The sequence below is a fragment of the Chlamydotis macqueenii genome, chromosome 4 (genome assembly GCF_036417535.1).
Source record: "Chlamydotis macqueenii isolate bChlMac1 chromosome 4, bChlMac1.mat, whole genome shotgun sequence".
In the NCBI taxonomy this organism is placed as follows: Eukaryota; Metazoa; Chordata; class Aves; order Otidiformes; family Otididae; genus Chlamydotis; species Chlamydotis macqueenii.
In genome coordinates, this window is record NC_141559.1 from 14,285,536 (window position 1) to 14,302,241 (window position 16,706).

The 16,706-nt window shown below is 36.9% G+C and overlaps 1 protein-coding gene across 1 annotated transcript in view; it reads right to left on the reverse strand.

The window, feature by feature from the left end:
• The window catches only part of INPP4B (inositol polyphosphate-4-phosphatase type II B), a 339,134-nt gene that overhangs the window by 194,773 nt on the left and 127,655 nt on the right, over window positions 1-16,706 (reverse strand). Inside the window, exons 5-6 of the mRNA XM_086746361.1 lie at window positions 12,320-12,544; window positions 10,524-10,568 (exon numbers count right to left, since the gene is read on the reverse strand). Of these exons, the coding sequence (XP_086602487.1) occupies window positions 10,524-10,568; window positions 12,320-12,544 (270 nt within the window). The remainder of the gene's footprint in view (window positions 1-10,523; window positions 10,569-12,319; window positions 12,545-16,706) is intronic.

The following is a 16,706-nucleotide window of genomic DNA, read 5'->3' on the forward strand; positions in this document are numbered from 1 at the left end:
GATTATTTAGAGATCCTGAAGAATTTCCAGACCAAGGCAACAGAAATTTTGCTATCAAGTCAATCCCACTGTCCATGTCACCAACAAAGGTGTTATATAGGACCCATCCAAATACTGACCCCATGAGGAACACCACTCATCACTGTTTTCCGCTTGGACATTGAGCCACTGACCGGAATTCCTCAAGTACAACCATCCAGCCAATTCCTTATCCACCGAGTGGTCCATTCATCAAATTGATGTCTCTCCAGTTTATATTGACATGTCATGTGGGACAGTGTCAAATGCTTTGCACAAGTCCAGGTAGATGACATCATTTGCTCTTCCCTTATCCATTAACGCTGTAACACCACCCTAGAAGGCCACCAAATTAGTCAGGCACAATGAATCCTTAGCGAAACCATGCTGGCTATGACCAATCACCTCCTTATTTTCCATGTGCCTTAGCATGGTTTCCAGGAGAATCTGCTCCATGACCTTGCCAGGCACAGAGGTGAGACTGACTGGTCTGTAGTTCCCTGGGTCTTCCTTGTTTCCCTTTTTTAAAATGCAGGTTATGTTTCCCCTTTTCCAATCAATGGGAACCTCACCGGACTGTCATGACTTCTCAAATATGATGGCTATTGGCTTGGCAACTTCATCTGCCAGCTCCCTCAGGAAGCACAGATGCATCTCACCAGGTCCCATGGACTTGTGCCCCTTCAGGTTCCTTAGATGGCCCTAAACTTGCTCTTCTGCTACAGTGGGTGATTCTTCATTCTCCCAGTCCCTGCTTCTACCTTCTGCAACTTGGGCAACGTGGCTAGGAGCCCTCACCGGTGAAGACTGAGGCAAAAAAGTTGTTGAACACCTCAACCTTCTCCATGTCCTGGGTAAATAGGTCTCCTGTTTCCTTCCAGAGAGAGCTCACATTTTCCCCTAGTCTTCCTTTTATCACTCCTGTACCTATAGAAGCTTTTCTTGTTGCCCTTGACATCCCTGGCTACCAGACATTGTGGTCTGATTAAAAAACCCACTTCTACCAGGAGAAGCAGTGTTACTTTAAAAGACTTATGAAAATGTAGTTTATTCTTAGTAATGAAGCTGTGCAGCAGACTAACATCTATTGCTTAAAACATTCTGCAGACATTGTATGCCTTCTAAGCCTCCCTGTCAACAGCACGATTAAGGAAATTTAAAAAAAAAAAAAAATTAAAAAATCAATTTCACCCTGAACAGTTAAAATGTCATCTTCCTGGGAGGCAGGGAAAGGTCGGAAGAAGGCAACAGTGCCAAGAGAGCCATCCAAATCTCTGCTCTAGGTAAGGAAGTCTTATAGAGCTTTTTATAAGAATAAAAGTGTAACTCATCATTATTTGGCTTGTTGCTCTCTGTGTATGTCTGCAATAGAACAGATTCTCAGTAAGAATTTAAATAATCCCCTTTATTCAGACCAGTTCCCTGGATCCACAGAGAAATCAGTCACAGACTCATTATGTATCCAGTAAGCACAAAGCCATCAGGTCATATAAGAGCTGTACCTGTGGACACAATGGTCATGCAATGGGAGAGTAGGCTCAGTGCCAGTCTCATCTAGGAAGATACTGCCCATAAAACCTCTTTCCATAGCAGAGAACATTGTTCTCCCCTTCTCAACTCAGCTACTGACTCACAGAGACCTGTGCCACTCGCTCTGTTCCAGTGCTCTGGCACCCTGAAGACTAAAGGTGTAACAGGCTACGCACGTGTACACAGACAAACACACAGCCCCCCCCAAACTGAGCCTCATCGTGTGAGATCGAAAAGGCCTATATGGGAGGCACGCTAGGGAATCTGAAGAGACTCATTTGAGAGAATGAGGTTCAAAAATTGAACTGGGAAGAGTACAGAGCTTGGCAAGAGAAACAGGAGAAAGTATGCACAGTAAGGCGTGTATTTTGTGGGAAATGCAGGAAGAGAAACCAACAGCATGTCCCAAAAATAACTTCTCTCTAGCTTAATGATCTTTAATCCTACACTTCTATGAACTAGCTTAAAAATACCCTGGAAACACAAGTTTTCAGTTTCATCAGAATAATTCAGAAGTCTATGTCACATCCATCAGAACACCTAATACTTCAGAAGCGCTGCATTACACTTGTAAAACTACTAAAGAACAAATTAAGGTACCTATTGAGTTGGTTTTTGGCTGTTTTTTTTTTAATATCTATGTGAGAAAAATTAATAAGATAGCCCAATTTTGACAGAATTGCATTAAATCTCTATTTAGATCTATGAATCCTTCAGTAACTCTGGAACCCTTTTCCTAAGTAACTTGCAATAAGCCTTACAAGTTATCATAAAGATTTCTGATTGCTTTGAGTATTTTACCTCAGCAACTCGAATTAGTTTGGGCAAAGCAGCATGAGTACCCTTATTGGTACGGAACAAGGTAGATGAATCCATGCTAAGACTGAGTCATTGTAATGAATCTGCTTCCAGCAGCCAACCTCACTGGGGGAATGAACGAGCACCCAGCCTCACAGCAAAACATCACAGTTTTCAGCACAGTCACAGCCTTACGTCGTTGACATTTCAGATAGAAGGAATTTTGCAAACATGAGACAACATTTACGAAGTCTATGAGAAAAATGTGAAGTAGGCACAGAAGTATCATTTTCAATAGCAAGAATAATCTGATTTTACTAAAAATTTTACTTAAGATTTGAAAAAGAAAGGTCCTTCAATAGTCTCATCCTCCTTTTTCCCTGGCCTTGAAAATGCAGCAGTTTGGTAACTCTGACAAGATTTCAGAATTTGTACATTTCTGACAGAATTTAATCCTATTATCTGCTGCATCACTCAAGAAATAACTCTGTCTCAAAGAACGGTTAAATTCTAAAAAAACCCTTTCAATGTTGAATAGCTTTTCGAATTCAGGTAAATACAAATTGCTCTCTAAACAGATTAGCCACAGCTATTCAAAATTTATCTCTAGATAAGTACTTATATCAAAACATTTGAGAGTCGCTGTGAAAAATCTTTATTCAATTAGATTTAAAAGTTTCCCTTCATCGCCGCCTTGATTTATATACCTTTGTATTTACAAGCCTGTCATCGACTTTCTCCCAGTATTTCAAATACAATTTTTTTTCTTAAAAGGAAAAGCTTTCAGAAATATAAGACACTTAAATTCCATAGAAAAGAATGGAAGAAAACTGCCTGAAACTCAACCTGCATTTGGGTTTACTAATACTGATACCCCAAAACATTCTCATGCTACTTACTGCCTTCATCACTATGTCGGTGGATCCCTCTATTCCATCACACTGGAATGCACTCAGTCAATAGTGATTTACTCCCTCATGCTGCTTCACTATGTGCTCTGACCCACTTCAGAGCAAATAAATATCCCTGCATTTAATAAGCCCACTGTGATGACTAACTGCTACATAGCACGGTGTAATGTAGAATTTTAATCTCTATAACCTACACAGAAATTGAATTCACACAAGTCATAGCTGTTTAATGAATATCATTAAGTAGCAAAGGATGCCAACAAGTTGAAAATATTCCTATGATTACTTATATCAAGAATTACTTCTTACTGACATAGAAATTAAATAAATAACCCACATAGTTAACAGAAATGAGTAACACTATACTGGATAAAACGTGTTGTCAGCAACGAAACAAGTTTTCATATATATATATATGCACTACATACACAGAATAGATATCTATAGCTCCATATACAGCTATATACACATAAATATATTTTATCTGTAAAAATACTATATTAGAGAACTTCTCAGATTCTCTCAACCTGCGGGAAGCAGGCAGGACACTAACTGAACATCTTCCAAAGTTTTATTACTGGGCATTTTTGAGTCCTTGCATATTCAGTGATACAGATTAACATTTAAGGCTCACGACAGCATGCTGCTTCTCTAGCCGCAATGCAAAATAAGACAATCCCTACCCTAAAGGCATCGATGGATAGATTTCTGAAATTACAGTAGTGCCTACAGGTAGAGATTTGAAAATCTGGCCTAATTCCCTAGGACTCAAACTCAGTATATCTGAAGAAAAAAAAAAAAACCAAATAAGGATGTGAGTTTTTGAAAAGACTCTAGTTTTGAGCTTTTTGTTGTTTCCCTCTCCCATTTTCCGGATTTGTTTTTTCAATTTTTTTTACAACACACTTAATATAGTGAACACTGTAGGTTAGCAAACCATGATGTTTGCTAAACATTATGCAAAAAGTAAGGTGGAATATAATGAATTAAATTGGAAAGACAAATAGAGAATGCAGGCTGACACTGTCAAATGGAATGGGACAATTTTCTGCAATAAGGCGGGTAAATATGCTCATAACAGCAAAGTCACGCAAGTCAGAAAGAAGGCAAGCTTTTAAAGAGAAAACACGTCAATACATTCCCTTTTTATTTTTACTTACTTTAGTAGTGGCATTAATGACTACTTTATTACAACAAAATGGCGTAAAATTATCAAGTCATAACAGTAGTATCTGGATAGTTTTGGCAATACCATTAAAAAAAAGACAGTTCTGTTCTCTGACAGGGTATGCAGCATGCAGAATTCAGGTGTGATGCTTTAATTTTCAAAGGTGCACAATGATGAAGGAGCAGACCTTCAGAAAGCTGTCTACAAAAAAAAAAAAAAAAACCCCAGAATCATAGAATCATAGAATGGTTAGGGTTGGAAGGGACCTTCAAAGGTCATCTAGTCCAACCCCCCTGCAAGGAGCAGGGACATCCCTGACTAGATCAGGTTGCTCAGAGCCTCATCCGAAATTATCTCCAGCTTGGCAAAGGCCATGACAATCCCAAAAGCCTTCTCAAAAGCTAACAAAGTACTGCAGATGGAGAGGTGGATAAAGAAGGATGTGGAGTCTTGGCAAATCCATCCTCAAACCACTTTTCAGCAGCGTTCACGTAATGTCTGCATTTAATAAAGGAACTTTAGTATGAGTGCCACAGAATGCAGAAGCACTGTAAGGAGAGCTTACTTTCCTCAGGAGTCACTAATTCAACATGACTCACCTCTAGGTGATCCCAGTTATCAGTTTGCTCAATGTGTATCATCAAATGCTGCCAAAAGAAAGATGACAGTATGACATGAAAGGTGATGGGTATTCACTACCTTAGAACATTTCTGGATGACAGTTTTACTTGTCGCCTTAACTGCGCTGAAACCAACTGACAGCTCAAGTTCACCTGCATAAGGTGGGAGAGAAAGGAAACTCCCCCAGGAGTTAGTTCAAAAACATGACAAGCCTTAAGTCAAAACTACTCAAAATATGTGAACGCAGTCTATTAGACTGGGCTTGAAATTGCTACCTCTTCGGGAGGGTCCTTTCTGTCAAAAAAAAAAAAGTTCATCCTTGCAACACTGAGTTTCTAAGAATAAAATGCATTCACAGCATCTTACGCTGCAGTGCAAAAGTCTTAAAACAGGCAGAAGCCCAGTAAGTAGTTCCCAAAGGAAAAAAAAGTGCATTCTTTCCAATCATGTGATACTTTTTCTACTTCCTTAATGTCTTCTGTCCAATTTTTCTTGTATTTTATCTATTTTTTTGTTGTAGTTGGGAAGAAACAGCATCTAATATAGATCAGTAAAACTACAAAAAAAAAACTCTGACTAGCTAGTTTAATGGAAGATTAAATTTGTGTGGGACTAGAACAAACCAGGTTAAAGTCAGCAAAATGTTTCAACAAAAAAGGATGAAATATAAAAATAAAACAAAACTTAAAGCACAAACCCATCCTTCATTTTTATATTTTTGCTAATATTGTTCCCAACATGGCCAACTTTTTCTGAAGGATAACGACTACTCAGCATAAAGCAACACTTTCAGTTTGATTCACAGAGAAATTATCACTGTTCTTTTTAAATTTACTCAAAAATGTGATGATGACTTTTTTTTTTTTCAATTTGGCTAGCAACAAAGTATGTGTTATCCACCAACTCATAATGTGATGAAGCAGAAGGACAACAGTTAGATGGGAAAATTCTGCTAGGAATCAGAGTTCTGACTCCAAGTTTGTGGTACGGATAAAAATAATATTTCTGCTTATCACTCTTCTAGGAACAGCTGCTGCTGAAAAAGCTCCCGATTGTGTTTCAGAATTGGAAAAATCATTTGGTCATGGTCTTTGAGCAGCACTGATGTAGCATTTAGGTTCAGTATGAAGAGTAAAATCTGCTTCAGGACCTTTTCCAAGGGATGCCATCACAATATTACTCTTGGAAAAGTAAGACAATGAAGAACAAAAACTACTGTTTACAAGCAGACAGCTCTTGTACCAATCCACTATTTGGTAAAATGAAAAAATAAATACCCTAAAAATTTTAAATTTTAATTCTTTCAACCACTTGAAGTTTTCTATGAATTGTGTGCTATTTAATTATATTTTTGTAAAAGGACGTAACCGTGAGATTTACATTATTCAATACCTTGAAAAGTTCCGAGAGGTTATGTAACAATAGGACAGTCCATCAAACTTCACTGCCCTAACACACTTCCCAAGAAAATGAAAGCTTCTGGAGATGCCAGACAGGTGCTCTCATCAAAATGAGTATCTGACGATGCCTACAACATATACAGAGATATTCCTTTCTATACAGTTATCAAGATTATTATAATACACCCAGAAATGCAATATCCTTTGCTGTCTATTCACAACTCTAATTAATTACACAAAGTCAAAAACACGGAAATGTGTCAAAACAAATTCTACTGGTCATTAATAGAGTAACAAACTTGCCTTTTAGACTATTTTTTTCAAACGTATTTCTCCATATTAATGTCATCCATAACTGCATTCATGTTTGAGCACTTTGCGAACTGCGCCTTCTGCCCTGCTCCCTCATTTTTCTGTTTATTGGAGTTTCTTGTGCTGCTTTGTCAGTTCACCATCAAGTAAACGCACCTTTAGAGGTGCAAGCTCTTAAAAATTTCACAATAGTGTTCATCAATAGGCATAATATAAATTTTTCCCATAACTTCATTATTGCAAAGTAGCTATTCTGAAATCAATGGGAAGTTGGGAACCTACCCCACATGCAGTTAGATCTGGGACTCAGGGGCTGGGATAATTTAAAGAAGCAATCAAAAACTCCAAAACAAACATCTATAAAAGAACTAACCCTGTGCGCTTCAAAGTCATGGGAAATATTCTTATTAGCTTCACTGTTTGCTAGATTGGTTTGTTACTTAAGCCCAGGATCTGGTTTTATTCGTTTTGCTCTGTTTCTCCTCTCTACTCCGCATTTTGTGCACTGACACATGCTACCTCCTCGTGCTCTGTAAAACAGCATGCAGAAAAGAATGACTCGGAAAGCCAAACGACAAGATAAAGTTTGAACAGTAAAACTTACCAAAAGTTACAAGGTTCAAAAACCAGCCATATTTCCAAAGAGTTCTCAGGAATACAAAACCGAAAAATCTTAGTCTAAAGAAGGCTCTGACTCCAAAATAAGGAATGTTACAAGACCCGGTACACCCCCAAGAATGCCGAGTGCATTGCAGTGGAAAGCTGTAACGCAGGAGAGTTTTATCATTTGCTTTAACCTCAGCAAAAAAGACTTTACTGAACTTTAAAATAAAAAGAAGGCAATATTTTGGGCATTTTATGAATAGAACACTTTACAGAGTGTTACGGGTATAGAATGCAGCAAGATAGCTACCACAACAGAATACAAGCCCTTAGCAAGACTTTTTAATAACATTATTTCAAAATTTAGCTATCAGAACTTCAAATGTTAAAGAGCAGTATTTTGATATACTGTCTCTAAATAAAGTAAAATTAATAATAATATTAATAAATTAACAAAATATTATTTTAAAGATATATTGTCTTTTAGTTACTGGATAGTTCAATTTCTGAATGTTATTTATTGACCAATTAGTGAAAAAAGAGTTACAAAGTACAATTATGTGATAACTGACAATTTTTAAATTATGGAAATGTTTATTTCCATACATATATATGCTACTTAACTAGTATAATATTGTTTATATAATGCAAATGGACAAAAATATAGATATAAGCCACTCTTTCAGTGCTAGAGACCAGTTTTATAGGTTATTAACTGTTAGATCTGCCTTTCAAATTCTAAATGCCAAAGACCAGTCTAATCAAGTTGAAATATCTCCACAGAGCCCTAAGCTTTGGTTACCTATGTTAGGCACACAATGCAGCAGTGTGCCTGCCTGCACCAAATCTCTCTCTCTTCCCTGCTTACCTTGCTTTGGTTTGCCTCACAGAGAGGTCTTGGAAGTCCTTAATTACCTAAAGCTAATGTCAAGTCTTTAATTTGACGTAAACCGAGTATTCAAAAGGTGAGATCAGCCAACCTTGCCCAGAGACGAAGAATCAGCTTTACACAGTTGCCTACGCTGTCAAATATCCCTGACTTACAATACTGGCCAGGATTACCAGTCAAAACCACGAGGTTCACACTGTTACTCTTAGTCATTACCCCAGCAGCAGCAGAAGTCAATGTATAAGATCACTCACAGAGCTGCAATGACTCAATCAATAACACTGCAGAACAAACCACAGAACATAAATTCCTACTGGAAACAACGAAACGCCAAACACAAACCCTGATACCATGAGCGAAAAGAGCTCCATCCAGCATGAGCCCAAACACGTCTGAAAATGGCTTTACATCGTTTCTACGTTTCTGCTGCTGGGGCACATTTATCACAAAGAGACTTCTGGAGTACAGCTCATCTAATTTGCAGTCACTGCCTGCAGCACCTTCTTCCAGAATGACCGTGGTACGGAGTAAGATAGAGGAGTTTGTTAGCACTGGAGCATAGCAATTACTATAGTAATAATTACTGTAGCCCAAATTCTAGTCACATCACCTATAAAATGCGTATAAGAAAGGCACAGAAAAGTAAAATTGCTCTTTACAATTGTAAAATGGCGATTCCCCAACAGAGAACTAGGCCTTTCTTCCATGCCAACATCTAATAATTTCAGCAGAAATACTCTCTACAGGAAAAAAAGTTTTTGTAATGCTATTACTGTCTAGTTTTTAAAAAACATGCAGGTAAAGCTACCCAGACATAGTTAATGGAATCTAAAAATTATTGTATCAGACAGAACTGCATCTGCAGCGAAGGGCACAGCTTTAGGGTATCAGCTTTTAAATCAGCATAGTTACAGCAGCACACAGGCCACGTGCAACCCAGTTGAAAGGACAGGGCCAGGAAAACAGGCTGCCGCGACGGAAGGAGCAGGGTGAGAACCAGCAGGCATGCTGCTGACGCCATCTTGTTTGCTATCTTGGGGAGTTTCTGAGGGAGATTTGTTTGCGGATAATTTAAATTCTCCAAATAGTGGAGTTTGATTGATTTTTATACAACACTCTGCTTATGAATCTCTTTATTTCCCTCTCTCACATGCATACTTTTGCTATATATTTTTAAAGTGTTTCTATCAAAGCAAATATAACATACATTGAAAAGCACCAAGTAAAAGTTTCTAAGTGTACAGCTATACAACATTACATGCGTATTAGCAGGCTATACGAATGCAAAAATCATAACAAATCAGACAAGTTTTAGTCATTTCAGAAAGTATGCAGCATATAGCATCAGATATTTCAAAAGATACATCATTTGCAACTGTGTTGTTTTACCATATACAGGAGCTGGGAATAATCATAGAATCATTTAGGTTGGAAAAGACCCTTAAGATCATCAAGTCACACTATTAATCAACTGAACCTAGCTATTATTCTGATTTCTGATATGGAATTATTGTATTTAGTTCTTCTACAGGAAATAATTATTTCACTTACTATTTCAAAAGCTTGAAAGTTTTTGCACTGAAAGAGCAACAACCAAGTCAGCAATTCTTTCTAAACAGCACAGTTTGGGCTGCAAATACTGTGCACCTTTATCTTGTATTACAAATACATGATCATTCCATTAGCTCGCTTGACTTACTGGGCAATCTTAATGATGTTCTGTACCTCTGAATAGAAAGGGAGGTCTGAGCTGATAGAACACCTTCCAAAACAAAGTTCTCTCATATAATTTACTACGCTAACATATAGTTCTCACATACTAACTATTTATACTAAGCATAAAAAGAGAAAATCAGGTAAATGTTTATATTGATGCTTGTCTACAAAATAATAATAAACGCTTTCTTAAAAAGTTTGTTCTAAAGGGACAGTAATTTTATCTGAATAAATTACCTTTTTAAAAACTCCATCTTATATGTCTTGTTCAGAATCAGTAATATTTCATAAACAACATTAACAAAGCTATCGGACAGATTTTCAGCTTGATAGAACAGCATAGCATTAGAGAACTCAATGGTTTTTTAGTTATTTCAGCCAATTAAGAATCTAAAGTCATCATTTCAAAGACACACACAGGCAAGTCTCCTACCTAAAGGAACCAGAGTTCTACTTTTTTTAAAACAGGTAACATGTGACATTGTATAATACTATATATATAAACTCTTCATGCAGACAGTCCATTGCAATTCCAAGAAGTCAAAATTTTATCTTACCAAGACTGAACTCCAGCTTTGGATCATTTGCAGTCCTCTGAATACCTTTGAAAATTAAGGAAAAAAAAAACTATTAGAAACAATTAGATTTCAATGTCTAGCTTTTTAATACACAGTAAAAGTTTAAAGTGTCTAATTCATACCTCTACCTACCTGCCATTGTCACCGAAGTAACTTTTTACATTACAAACTTACAGTGAAAGAGATCTTGCCTGAAATACTTGCCTGAAAAAAAACACTACTTTTGAAGCAGGCCTCTTTCTTTTTAATAGAAACTCCCTGTTCCTGGGAAAGGAAACTAAGGAGAAAACAAAACAAAACAAAAAAAACCAAAACAAAACGAAAAAAACTCCAGCCGCCTTTTGTGGATGTGTACTTGTAAGATTTTTCAATCACAACAACTATGTATCTGTTGGAAAAAATATGAAATCTAACATTTCATTTTGAAGTAGGCATATCATCACATTAAAAATGGAAACAAAAACATGTTCTGTGAAAGTATGTAAATCAGGTTGAGTAAAATACACCACCATGTTACTGACCTACCTATAAATTGTAAAGCAACAAACCCAACTTCTTTTTGTTGGAAAAATAGCACATTAATTCATTTTCTCATATACCAAGGACAATAAGAACATATTAAGACCTTCCATTGTGGAATTATGTTCTAGTGCATATTTTACTGCAAATACAATATTTTCTTATTGTGCTAGGATAAAAGAGTGAGCCACAGAGCTACAACAAGAGAAACGTAGGAAGGACAGTTAAATAATGCTGAATTGTTCATCCTCTGCAGGAAGTAATTGGATCACTACTACAGCACCAATGAACCTTGTCGAAATTAAACTGTCTCTTTTTGACATTTATGTATTGTTTCCAGGGAGCATTATTAAGTTTTTTCCAGTACTGAAGAAATTGGTCAGATGGGAAGGACCATGTTGGTATATGAACTAGAATGCAAGATTTCTGTTAAAAATTGAAGACAATAATAGTAATTTTTAAAACCCACTAAAAATCCCCATCAGGACTTAAGCTGTTCTTGCTCCATTAAAACTCGATGTTGCTAAATAAGCCTAGTTTCACACTGTTCTCATTACTACAGCTAATCATTCAAGTCTGTACAAGAAAAATTACAGCTGCAGAGCTTAGAAAGGGTTTAGTCAGTAAGAAATAACAAATAAGATTTTTCAATTTTTTTTTAATGGAGTTATAACAAATTTCAAGTTGAATTCTGCCACGAGCAGAGACAGCATATTGGTCTGGAACATTATTATGAATTTATTAGATACAGACTTGATCAAGAAGCTGGACAACTCAAATACTGCACCAAACGTGACTCAAAATACAGCTATGTGCTTTCAGATCCCCAGAGTGCTTTTATATCACAAAGAACATGTCTGTGATACTCATTTAAGTATCACTAAAGCCTTATAAATTTATCAAAGTTATCAGACTACATTTTAAACAGCAGTCTGTATGTTCACATAGGACACAAAAGAGAAAAAGAATATTTCTAACTAAACGATTTCTAAGTCTTATGAAGAAAATAGATTAGAGAGAAAAAGTTAGAAATATAGTAATTACACATTTGTTTCCCTGAAGATTATCTGCATAAATCAAAACATATCAGGTAATGATATTTAAAGATAATCGTCATCAGTTTACTTCCTCTACAACTGCACTTTGTCAAACAAGTTCAACAGCATCATGTACCCCGTTTGTGACACTATCTGTACTGCTACAGGGAGTAGGCCGTTTTCGTTGTACCGCTCCATAAAATGAGCATATGCGCTTACTTGTAAACTGTGGCTCTCCTAAACTGTCTACTTGGGATGAAGGGAGAAATTGCCGTGCTTCATCTGATGATCTCTCCTCTTTGATTTCCATGATCAGCCTCCGCAGCTGCTGAATTTTATTCTGCAAACCTTCTGAGTTTGCCTCTCCCAGTGCCACAGCCCAAGATTCGCAGTCTGGCCTTGACGCAGCTTCAAGGTAAAGATCTGGTTCTCCGCTCTGAAACTCTGCGCTCAGAAAACATAAAAACAATTTTTTGGAACTCTGATTCAAAAGGGAGAATCATGAAAATACTTATGTCACACCCAATTATAACCACCACGCACACATTTCTTTCATGGTCACAGAACCATGCACCCCATCCACCTCATGAATCAAACCCCAGCTCTTTCATACTCAGTGCAGTATTAAGGTCTACCCACAGAGTGGTTCCAAAAGCAATTAACATATTGCTAAACTAGGTGGCAGAATCAAACTAAAATGGGAAATCCTTTTTTTTTTTTTTTTTTTAGCACAGATTCTGCAGCCTACCAGGCAGCTAACAGAGCTGCTAACATGAACAAGAATTTGATTTAGCAGGGGCAGCAGACACGGTTCTGACAGATAGTAGGGATTCACCAGAATGAATGTGTCTGTCATTTCTTCTGTCAGAGCTCTCCTTCATGCTCAGCCTCTCATTCATCCTTGCCAGAATACTGCTCACCAACACGTGCAGATAATTTAGCATGACATAGCTTATCCGTGAAGACTCAACAGGTTGTATGCAGGAGCTTCTGACCTCATTACTATCCATGTCATTTGCTGTTCTCCCTGAAGTTTAATTGTTTAATGACCAAATTTTCTAAGAACAAAAGAAAAAAGAAGGCGAGGGGGAAAAAAAAGAAAAAAAAAAAGCTAAAGCTCCCAAGGAATCCAGGTAACTAGCAAGGGTCAGTCATTTGATTAAAATTAGCACAGGAAGAAAAAACCCCTCTTAGGCATTTACAGTTCTGCAGTATAGAGGGCTTCACAGAGTCACAAATTCAATGTGACATTCAGTGTGACATACAGAGAAAAGAACAAACTGGAAAAGAAAGAAAAATCAATGCTTCTTTAAAAGAAGTTACCAACCAATTTAGAAATATAAAACTCTACAGACACCTGTGCTATTGTATTAATAAGGACTTAAGTATTTGGTTGTACATCAAAATCATTTTGACCTAAATCAACCATAGATCATATTACTGGATGAAACAGAACATTCAAATATTTTCATACTTAGTTTGAAAATCCAAATAACACAGAAAAGTTTTTTCAATACAAAGTGAACTTAAATTCCCTTTTACTAACTTGAGTATTTAACCTCGGGCACTTACTCACATATGTTATTCTAAACCCATTTGCACTTCATAAACTGAGCATCTGCCACTTACAATTAACTTTGCTTTTATTTTTATGGGGGGAACAAAAGATGTAAACGTCAAGTCTGGAAGCCTCTTACAACTGTACTGGCACAAATCCTTATAGAGGTGGGACAAGTTTTTTGTCTGGGGATGGATCTAAGGAAATGTAACTGTGTGGCTGGCAGCTGCTGCTGAGAATGCTGGATAAGATTTCACACACCAGTTGGACTGTAGAATTCACATGAGGAAAGACTGGGAAGAGGAGCAGAAAGCAAGGGAACATATTTGTGGTTTCACAGACAATTTAAGAAGTGCTCATAAGGATTCAAACTCCTAGCTCTAGCCCTGGCTCAGTCAGAAAACAGGGTACACAGATCTCGAGACAACAACATGCAAGATCTGAGGGAGCTGCAGATGTTCATCAGATCCTTGTTTACACACAAAATACATACTTGTCTTGAGTGAACAAACCTGAACAAGCTGAGCTTTACTGTTTCTCAAATATGAATTTAGAGACACAGGAGTTTCAGCTTTAAGCTCTTGTGTGATCTGCTACTGCTTCTGAGCCATAAGGTCAGTCACCTTTCCAGAACACTGGTAATTAGAAGAGCTAATAACTTTTCTGCTCCTCCAGTAAGATCTGCAACAGCACAGTTGTCTACTCCCTCCCGTCACTGACCTCAGTGATTTAGAAGTTTATTTTTATTTCATAGTATTTTGGAACTAGCAATGGAAAAAGGAAAGGGAAAAAAAGGCATGGAGTCAATCGGGATTGAGACCAAAATTAACCAGCAAACATTCTAATTTTTATATAAATATACACACACATATCTATTTATTTACAGACATGCAAACATCTGCTCATACCATTCAGCCTTTAATAGCATAGACAGCTTTAACAGAAGCAGTTTGGACATCCAACACATCCTAGCTAAGGAAAGATTGTCAGACAAACAAACCAACACTTAACAACCAAAATATAAATATATCAAGGTGTTTTCTTTTAGCTCTATTTTTAAATGTAAATAAGAACTATGCTCTTGCCTTGAAATATCCTACCACTAGCCAGATAAAAAACATCTGCTTTGGGAGGAAATAAATTTTTTGCAATTGAAATAACGCTTTTATATATACCTCTTAGCTGTGGAAATCAGACTGCCAAGCACAAAAGGCATACTGAATCACTCTTAATATGCACAGAGCCAGAAATGGAGAGTGAAATGCTGTAGGAGTGGGCATAATTCACTGTATTATGATCTAACAGGTGCCAGTTTTGAGATCTGGAAATTCATTCTAAACTCTCACTTCAAACACTACAGTCTGCTATATTTGTATCTTTGGAGTACTCTGACAGTCAAGTTAAATTCTGAAAAGCATATGAAAATACCTGAAAGATATTTATCACTGTAAATGTAGAAAGCTTTATTTTGCAGATCCAAAAGTTGGCAAGTTATCCATTTCCCACACTGTTTCAGTGCATGTAATGTTTACATACAATAAGTTCAAGTAGAAGAGTAGAATGAGTTCAAGTAGAATAGTAGAAGACAAGCAGATGTCCAAAATGCACACTGGCAAAAATGTCTGTGGCAATAAAGCAGCACACAGGATTTATTTATATACTAACGATCATCATAACTTCTCTCCCAGATTGTTATGTTGACTATTATTTTACATCAGCTGCACACAGTAAACCCTAACAAGCTCAGACACTTAATTCCAAGTTTCAGCAGGGAGACAAAACTTCGCTGAAATGAATCTTTCTGAAAATAAGACTAACTGACCCACAAATGTAATGAAGGCCTCAAATGAATGGCGAGGATATCCACAGAATCACATTTGTATTGAAAAAACCTAAACACAGGAGTATTTCGTGAGTGGACAAAAGCACTTCATATTTACAATTAAGGAGTTATACTGTAGAAAATATAAGTACACAAGCATCCTTTGTTGTGCTCTGTTATTGCTGATACGAGTTACCATGAGTTAGTTTTGGGAAAAAATCTTGACCTTTTCCAAGTATTTACTATTGACTTCAATGAGTCCAGTTCTTTAAAAGGTACACACTTCTAGATAATTTTTTAATAAGAGTACATGTAAGATCTAAGAACATAAAACACTAAGAAAATTTTCTGCCTACTTGTGAATCTGCAATAGCAGAACAGTAATTTTCATCTTAGTGCTGGACATCCCCATTGTGGTTTTCAAGTTCAGTGGCATAAACCCAGGGTAGACTTTCACATGGTTAAACACAATGGTTTTCTTTGCAAAACATTCAACTTACTAGCCCTAAATTAAAAGCAAAATGGTGCTTAGTTCTATCTTTATCTCTTTTTTCTTCCTGAACTGAAGATAGTCTACATAGCTACGAGAACATAGGACCTTTTGATAGCTTGCATAAGCTCAAAAAACAGAAACAAAGGGAAAGATTCCGCGATCAAACACTGGGATATCGATGTAACCTACAGTAACCTGATAGTGTTTGTCCTGACAGTAGATTTGTATACATCTAATTGAAGTCACTACCTAAATCAATATTTTACAAAGCTTTCTCCTCAGCTTTTCCCAAGATATCTCATTTGTTTCCTGGAATCTAGCAGAGTGCTTAAAAGCTAAAGTGCTGTGACTGGAATAGTCTACTTACATTACTACAACAGCAAATCTAAAAATGTGTAAAAAGTCAGACATAGTCTTCATATTTGCCATTAAACACTAGTCTGCAATTACAATAAATAACCAGTTATCAAAATGTTTCTTCTCATAGATGTACATGTAGTTCAGTGTTGAACTGTCTAGTTGAAAACAACTTCATGGTCACAGCTACCAGCCTCAGGAGGTGGGGAGGAGTAAGACAGACTAACTACTACTAGTTCTAATGCATGGAGTGGTCTCTAAATGTAACTGGCCCTTAAACAACACCGTAAAAGTAAGCTGACACTGAGGCATCATTGGTGAAATCTGTGGGAACGCATTCTCTAGCAGAGCATTCCACGTTGGCTCTTCAGCAGGT